At 45.4% G+C, this 9479-nt stretch overlaps 1 protein-coding gene across 1 annotated transcript; it reads right to left on the reverse strand.

Annotated features, from left to right (window-relative positions):
* Positions 1-3775: 3775 nt before the first annotated feature.
* LOC310874605 (ubiquitin-like modifier-activating enzyme 1) lies at positions 3776-6910 on the reverse strand (the record flags this gene model as incomplete). The annotated part of the gene is made up of 1 exon (XM_083787464.1): positions 3776-6910. One exon carries the CDS (start codon positions 6908-6910, stop codon positions 3776-3778), a length of 3135 nt encoding a protein of 1044 aa, XP_083643590.1.
* Between the last annotated feature and the right edge of the window lie 2569 nt (positions 6911-9479).

Raw genomic sequence — 9479 nt, forward strand, 5'->3', positions numbered from 1 at the left:
TTGCCTCTGAGATATAGGCCTAGTAGTGGAGTAGAAATCGGAGATACTCCAGTAAAGTAAAAAAAAAGAAAAAGGAACAGTACTTGAGGAGAGGTACTTTGTTACTTTACCACACCACTGGTTGTAGTACTCCCCTGGGGGTGATGAGTGTGCAATCTGCGCATTATAACGAGGACCCGGCCATGGCAGACTTCCGAGTCCAATTTAAGCAGCTCCCCCCGGATCATGCTCGGACAGCACAGGACAGCTGCAGCTGATGAGTTAGTATAGCCTGGTCTGGGCCCGGCCTTCACCACACAGGGCTTGTTAAAGCACCACCAAGCAGCATGGGGGAGTCCACCCCATCCAGCTGCTCGCTCAGCCTGGATGGACTCCATTCCGTTCTGTTCCCCCTCAGCAATCCTGGAGCTCCAGAGCCAGCATTCTAATGTGAATGCACAACTAAAGATACCGCAGTGCTCATGCACAGTATACACATGATCTGTCACTGAACCTACTTCAGGATGGGACGATAATCGTTATTATCATTGTTAGATGCTTGCACATATGCACACATGGCATCAATGCATGGTGTTCTGTGCTGGCACACTACACTCTCTCTACTCATACTCATATCATCTGTCTATTCCGTTCATTAATGTTACTCTGTCTTTCTGTTGTAGTGCCTGCCTGTGATATTGCTGACCTCTGCTGGTCTAAACAGACACCTGTCAATCACCTGATACAGAGGAGCTGTGGAGAGCAGCTCATTGTCTCCCCAACACCCAACTTGAATAGTTGTGTTTCCCTTGTGTTCTGTTGCAGTCAGACTAACGGTCTGACTGCATTTGCTGCTTGTTAACCTGCACTCTGGTACACAGTAAGTGAACACACACTCTGAACTTTTCTATACCCATTTCCTTTCTTTATTTTTGTACTATCTGTTTTACTATCTGTTTTGTATTCTGTCTGTGTTTTAATCAGACTGTATCTCTGAAACTGCTGAACAAAGAGACTAGGACTAATTGCCAACTGAGCCATCAACAACACTGTACTATCTGTTTTACTATCTGTTTTGTCTTCTGTCTGTGTTTTAATGTGATGCATTTGTATGCTATTTTGTATTTTCATATATTTCCTTGGGGGGGGGGGGGGGGTTGGATGTACAAATGACAGATGCTGTGACACTTTGCGGAACTTGTAAATAAATAAATGTTTCATACCATATGTTGTAATAATTCTGAACTCTAGTACTTTAATTTTTAGTCTTGTCCATTTCTTTGCATTATTCCAATTTAGGGGGCGTGGTAACATTTGGATAGATTTTCTGCCATTTTGGTCCAAGGTGCCCTGATTTTCTTTTCTACCTTTCATTACACAGTAGGTTGAGACATTTTCTATGTATGAAACATAAGCTTTTGGCACAATTTACTGTGTAGGTTTCATTGTACTGTGTGGCAAACACTTAAGTTGAAGCATATTCTTTAACAAATATGCTACATTTCATGATATAAATTCACATATGAGTAAACTAAAGGCACCAATACTTATTTCAGATGTTAAGTATATGCATTTGACATTTGAGAAATTTTTTTTTTTGCCAAAAACACATTTTACAAGCAAAAACAGCAGCACACGATTTTCGTTTTTTGGTTATACCCCCTGTACACTGTTTATACATTTATGGCTTTAAAAAAAAAACAGCAGGATATTATGAGTAGAACTTTTAACCCAAAGTCTAGAAGGGTATTATCTATGAAAAAATGCATTGAATGCGTAGTTCGCTTGACATGGGAACGAAACTCATTTTCTAAGCACTTTTTCATGGGTCCCAACACGGCCTATCAGTGTTTCCTTTTGTTTTACATTCCTGACTTGTTTGGGGTATATACATCTTTTTTTAAATGGCTATAATTACATGCTCAAAATAGGGATGCCAGGGTGAAAGTGATTAAAAGACATCTGCTAGCAATATCATTATGAATACATGTGCTTTGTGTGGAGGTCTGGACAGTGGCTGTAATAGGCCTGCATATGATAGTACAGTACATGAAGTCAAGACACCAGCATAATGAAACATTGCACCGGTGAGATTAGACTAATTATTTTGTAATAGCTGGTCTCAGCGGACACCAAGAGCCAACAGCAACGTGTCTGAGGAGAGACCTCTCTGAATGGGAATGAGTGGGGGCCATTTATTCAGCAAATAATTGGAAGATAGAAAGGGAAAGTAATTATAGGAGGTCAAGTGTTTGTGTGTGTGTGTGTGTGTGTGTGTGTGTGTGTGTGTGTGCTACACAAGCGCTACGAGCTTGTAGGTCTGCTATTTTTGAAAACGGCTGACATTTTTAGAATCTGATCTCAGGTCAGAATGGGTTAATCAGACCAGTGTGTGTCCAGTGGAAACCTCGTATGAATCTGATCTCAGGTCAGAATGGGTTAAATGAAATGAGCCGAGGCTATACGCCACTGATGATTCCAACATTATATTATCTGCCAATCGCAAATAGCAGGTGGCTGACTGATTAAGTTGAGTAAAAAGAAACAACTGTAAGAGCATTATATTTCTCGTGTTGACATTGAAATTAAATACATTATTAGGACAGGGGTCTTTCAACGTTTTTCAGTCCAAAGACCCTTAGCCAAGACGCGAGACGAAGCGGGGACCGGCACTACTGTATTAAAAAAAAGCTCAATTTTGTCTCAGCAATGTCTGCATTTGACTAGCTTGGAGTGGACACAGGTTTTTGACAAGAAAAGTGACTATACTTACTACTTACATACTTCACTTGACAGTAGTTTAGTTGCCTTTAGGGATGCACCGATCCGGCTTTTTGGCATTCGATACCGATTTCGATCCGATACCCCCCACAAAGAAACGTAATAACCTATTAAGCTTATGCCTCACTGTGTGGAGTCTGGAATCATTATTTTGTGTAAGGCAACATCAAGGCTTGACTTAAACATTACTTTCCCAACTTTGTAAAACAAAATGTAACAAACACAGATATAAATGCACTGAATTATTTATTAAATAACTGTGCAACAATTAGACCAGGTTAATGTGTGCACAGGCTAGCCTGGCTGCATGTTATACTGTCAATACTACACTGCTGTGTCACAGAGGAGGTAGAGTTGTTTTCATACTGTAATTACACATAATTATCGGATCGGATCGGATAATGGATCGGCCACCGATCCGATACCCGATCTAGAATTTTAGCCTGGATCGGCGCCGATCTCCGATACGAGTATCGGATCGGTGCATCCCTAGTTGCCTTAGAGCGGATTTGCTATTTTTTATTTATTTTTATTTTCGAAAATGCAAATAGTTTTAGGTATGATGAAGGCTCATAGCCGAAACGGGTATTGCATTCCTTTTCGGTGTGTGCCAATAAAGAAATGGAAATGTGAGTACTTTTTCTGTCATTTATTACATTTTTGGATATGCTACTTTTTTTTAAAATTACTATTCATGTAGTTTAGTAGGCTAGTTTAAATGAGTTTTTGAGTGGTGCCTAACCGCTCCAATGACTGGCCGCATGTGTGTGTCTGTTTGTCTGTCTGTATGAACTATGAACAGCTTGCACCGCTCAGTTCAAACAGGAGTGACATTTTTTTTTCATTCTTTCATTCTGTGTAGGCCTATACACATTATATTTGCTAATATTATTATGTTAACACATTAACATGTTATTTTCAGACATTCAGAGAAAGAAAGAAAGTTCCTATGAGGACCTGGCCATAAAACATAAAAAATAAGAAAAAAGATGTGTGTGCAGAGTCAGGGTGCAGCTCAGCGGAACGTGTATCTGACGTAGGGCACATCCACGTCTTCCTCCGAGAGGTCGTTGCAGCACATCTCAAACACCAGAGCTTCCACGTGCCCACCCAACTCCTTATTGGACACCCTGGCCACAATCTCAGTCATCGGCAAGTCCAGCCTCTCTCCGAGTTTGGCAGCAGTCATGAAGAAGGAGTAGATCATGGACAGTCCATGAGAGAGCATGGTGATCTCCAACTTGTGCTCGTTTTGGAAATAGTCGAGGAACTGGTTGAGTGTCATCTCTTCACCACTGGGCTGTATTCCCTTGACCTCGAATCGATCCCACAGTGTCCACTCGATCTCGTAGTACTTGTTAGTGGCATTGGTGAGGGGCTCGGAGAAGGCGAAGAAAGGGAGTGCGAGGTTCATGAAGCCATTTTTGAAGGACTCCAGCTTCCTGTGTCCCTGCACAAGTTTGATGAGCTCCAGACACACCAGGCCCACCACAGAGGCGGTGGTGGTAGCGATGGCAGGGATGATCTTTCCGGCGATCAGTTTGCTCTTGTGTCTGTCGGCAGGGGGAATGTTGTAGTTCTCTGCTCTCAGGTTGGATGCCGCCACGATAAAGTCCATGTGGAAGTTGGTGTCGTCATCCTTCTCAAAGTCAACGGGGTCGAGTTTGAAATGGGAGCAAGAGTCGGGGGACGGGAGAAGAGTTCTCAGCAGCTCCTCCAGTCGGAATTCGTCAGCGGAGTCATCAGGGCTAACCACCTCTTGAACCGAAACGAGCGAGGAGTGAGGAGTGAAGGTCGGCACGCTGACCTCCTGAAGGATCTCGCCCACCACTGCACGGTCCCTGCTGCCAGGTAGACCATACGTCTGGGCAAACAGGTTGGCTGCTGCCATTATGAAGTCCATATGCAGGTCATTGTTGGTGCTGAAGTTTAGGGGATGGGGACATCTCTTTGGGCCAGACCAGAAGGGTAGACCATAGGTGGTGAGCTGATCTGGGGGATTGCTGTGCAGTAGCTGGCGGACGTTGTTGCTGTACAGGCACTGCCAGTAATTGCGTGCCCAGAGTACACAGTCGGCCCAGCTATGGGGGCAGTCCGTGACCAGGCTCTTATACACACCTTCCAGCGTCATCAAAGGCTGAGCACCAGGTAGTTTAAGAGTGGACTCCGTGAACTTGGGATCGGTTAGGTATTGCAGGGCATTTTCTGTTAGCTGCGTGAACTGTCCCTCAAACTCGTCGCGGGCCCACTGCAGTGTGTGTTCAATTGAATTGGGGAAACTCTTGAGGGTGCAGATGGGGATGGACTTCTCTGGAGGGTCTCGGCTGGAGCTGTAGGACTCCGTGAGGAAGGGGATGACCACCTGCACGTTGCCTTTGGTGCCCAGAGTGCCCGACTCCAGCAGGGTTTTGCGGAAGAGCACACATCGGTGGTCCATATACCTGCGCGCATCAACGTTGTCCAGCGCGTTTGCCACGCCATTGAGGCTCCCAAAGAATTCATCGTTGTATATGCTCTCTGTGTCTTCGCCCACCCTGTTCTGGTGCGCCGTGATTTTCATGGACGGGTTCATCTGCTTTACCGCCGCTGCCGCTATCTCACTCTTCATTTTCGTGACATCCCAGGGTCTGAAGAGAAACTGTCTGTTGAGGTTGGATTTCTCTATGGTGTCCATATCCGTCACGATGACTTCACCGTCCCCACTGGCCAGTCCCATCATGGCAAAGTTCTTCATCAGCTCGCAGCCGATGGCGCCAGCCCCGACCAGGAAGTAGCGCTGTTTGGCGAGCGCGTCCTGCAGCTTGGTGCCGAACACCGCGATCTGGCCGTCGTAACGACAGTTCCTGGGAGCGCAGTCCTCCTCTGTCAGGACTACGTCTTCCTCTTCAGGCAGGCACTCCAAGGCGTCAAAGTACAGCCACTGCATAATGGGCATAAACTTTCCCGTGCACGCCTTTATCACTTCCTGCGCGGCCAACCCGCCGATGAAGGCGTTGACGGGTGCCAGGTCGCCGGCAGAGACGAAGGCCAACTTCCTGACGAGAGCTTCGTCCAGCTGCTCCACTTTAGCTGACCCTGTCTGAACTTGGCAGTTCACATTCTTAGCCAGCCTCACTAGCTCAACGCCATCAGCCTGGTTCCAGGGTTTAGGGAGGCGGCCATTTTGCTTCTGGAAGGCGTGGAGAGCCTGGAAGGCCACGTGCAGCTGTCCTGAACGATCACACTTGGCAAAGTCCGTTATTATGAAGTCTGGCTCAGACATGGACGACGCGAAGGACTTGAAAGCAATCGTCTTGAGCATCTTCACCTGGGAGACGATTCCCCCGCTCACGTAATCCGAAATGCCAGTTGTGTCACCGATACTGAAGGTGTACGGACCCAGAACCTTGATTTCGACAGGCTGACAGCCGTTGAGCTCCGTCATGCCCTGAACCTCAGTGAAGGTGACGTAGTCTCCGCTCTCAAAGCCGTGACGAGCTTCGTCCAAACATGTCACGACACCGGCGGCATCCTTGGTGATCATGGAGATCATGGCGCTCAGAGGCTGCTCTCCGTTGGTGTCATACACAGACATCTCCTCACCAAAGTCGCAGAACAACTGGCCAAACAGTCCCCGCGTGTCCGCGACGACCAGCTTGATTCCTTTGCTGTGGCAGAGTTCGCCTACATGCTGCTGCTCCTCCAGAGTGGAGCAAGTCAGCACTACCACCTGGAACCGAGTCAGGTAGTCCTCCGTGAGCGCCCCGTTGTAGGCTTCCACGGGGACGTAGCTGTTGAGCTCGGCCAGACGAGATTGACTCACCTCTGCCCTGTTCTTACCCAGGTCCTCTTCACGCAGGAAGAACTGTGAGGAGAGGTCCCTCCACTCCGCAACGCCCTGGTCGTGCACAGTGACAGATTTGACTCCTCCCAGGATGACATTCTTGGCGATCTCCACGCCGAGCCCTCTCATGCCAGAGACGAGGACGGTGGAGTTCTGCATGCGCTTCATGGCATCGTGGCCTAGCACATAAAGCTGTCTGGAGTACAGGCCTTCGTCGATCTCGGCGTCGCCGCCATTCGTATCCATGCCACCGGCAGGTGTGTGGGATAGTTCAGATTTGACTGTTCCTGACAAGTTACGTTTCTTGGACAGTGGCGAGCTGGACATTATTTACTTGGCCTGACCTGTAGTACAGAAACCTTGTTATCGTGACAAGAACTCACAAACTCACAGCAAAATTGATGTCAAACTTAAGCAGACTATTTTTCCCCCTGAAGAGCTGGAAGATTGATTGCTTGGCTGGCTAAGTCTGCAGTGCCTCTGCTAACTGACTAATTCCACAAAGCAAAGCAGTGACAATATCCTGTCTCATCTTATAATAAATTGAGAGGTGACATGGTGTGATGTCACCATATGTGACCACAATGTTGACACAATGTACACAGTTTAATGTTTGTTTTGCCCATGTTTGTTTTGTCTGATAATTACGTCATAAAAGATGTATATATAGCACCCCTCACTTCACACGGGTGTGACTTTTGTTGTCTACACAGCAGTGTTGATTTCGTCGACTAATACTATGAGGAAAAATGTTCGTTGACTACTTTTTTTCACTGACGAAAACTAAATGGAAACTAAATGAAAACTAAGCTACGATGACTAAATATACTGACAATTTTGTCAAATAAAAACTAGAACTGCACTCTGTCGAGTGCCTACTAGCGAGCAAGCAGAGAGCGCAAGTACTGTCGACCGCTACGAACTTTTAAATCTCAGCCTATCTGTAAAACATTGGAATTAAATACTAAAGTCGGGTTATAATAATAATTTCTTCCCCTAATCCGACATTGAAACATATCTTAATTACGTCACCATCATCATCGGTATATATACCTCCAAGCATACGCATAAAAAAGCCAGCACGACCACAATACTTGCGCGCTCTGCTTGCGCAAGTAACGAGACTAACATGTTAGGAAGGGACTAGAGGACAAGAGATCCAGTATAAGTCATTTTACACTTGGTTGCATGCTGAAAATAGCCGATCTACAAGATTGTAGACTAAATCGACTGTAGATTTAGTTGACTAAAATCTTATGATATTTAGTCTACTAAAACATTCAAGGTGACTAAAACTAAATGAAAACTATTCAAAAGACTATGACTGAAACTAAAATCTAAATTTGCTGCCCAAATCAACACTGCTACACAGTAGTGCTGCTACATCCTTACTAAAGTCACGTGACAGCTCGCCTCCACTGGCCGGAGGAGGAAAATGTGTGTGAAGTGAGGGGCGCGCTGCCGCACTTATCATCATACCTCATCACACTCCGTGCTCAGCCAATCAAATCATCACATTCCAATCCATGCTACATACACACACACACAAAGCTGTGCATAGGAGGGGCTAGTGGCCCTCAAAAAAAGGGCGGGGGTGATTGACAGCTGTGACAGCCAATCGCCGGGTCCACTCGGGTATTAGTGGAACCTCCATTTCACTGTCGGAACCCGACTTCTTGTGAATGGAACCATGTCCGGATCAGATCCTGGGTATTTTCGGGTCTCGGGCTTACTCAAACCAACCAATCGCATAAATTCAGTTGTTCAAGAGATAATGTATGATGTTGATGATGTATAATGATAAGAGCGCCCCTCACTTCACACAGGTGTGATTTTTAAGTATAGAGAGCCCTGCCCTTGATGGGATAGTTGTTAGCACACAGCTCAGCTAGATGTGCGCTCATGGAATTAATTACAACAGAAATAGAGACAGGAATGGACATATTTAGCAATTTGACTTGCTGACTCTGTTCTCATCCAAACCCTAACAGTCATGCTACATTACTGAGTGATCAGCAGTGGTTTAATGTGTTGGTGTCCTATCAGAGTCATCAACTCAATACATCACCTTATTTAACAGGTTCTTGATGTCCACAAGTGCACGCACACACGCGCACACACGCACACAGGTCTAAAACACTACTATAGCGAGTCAGTCTTATTGCAAGCAACGTGCGACAGAACATCGATTAAAGACCCTTTACGTTTACGGAATTGTCACTTTTAGCAGCCAGCTAGCTCCTATGTGTCCAATACACCTCTCTCTTTTACAACTTTTAAACACATTTGATTGCTGTTGGACTCCATCGAATGGCCTCCCACAGCTGGCCTCCCAACAGCACTTACGACTAATCGCATTGGTAAATATCCAGCATGAAAGACCCTTTTATAGCTAGTATTGTGCCCAGTTTTCAGTCCATGTCTGTTGTAAAATGGAATTGTCAGCCATAATACATTTCAGCTCACATCAGTGTCCACACTGGACCGGTTTAGTGGACTGCAAAGCACTAAGTTAAGAATATCTGACCCTAGCATTCCTATTCTGAGAATGTCATTCTGTGAAAAATAAAATAGCAGATTTACAGGCTCACAACGCATCAGATCAAATTTTCTTCCTCATCTCAAAAACAGAAAGAATGCAATATTATATAGAATAGAACCCTCAGAACATGTACGGGTTGTTACTGTATACTAGTCCAGTTTTTCTTTTCTCTTTTGGCTGTCAGCCTGCAATAGACGACATGAAACTTTGTTGGCTTCAGTAGGCTGGCTATACCTCCTTTATCTGACCTCTGAAGTTCCTGCTTACAAACCAGCAAGAGAAGTATATTCTATACTATGAATGATAGTTAGTTACATAAAAGTGAAATAAATGTAGAATCTCTGCATAGACTCG

This window comes from Protomyctophum parallelum (genome assembly GCF_964188405.1).
Source record: "Protomyctophum parallelum genome assembly, chromosome: 17".
Classification (NCBI taxonomy): domain Eukaryota; kingdom Metazoa; phylum Chordata; class Actinopteri; order Myctophiformes; family Myctophidae; genus Protomyctophum; species Protomyctophum parallelum.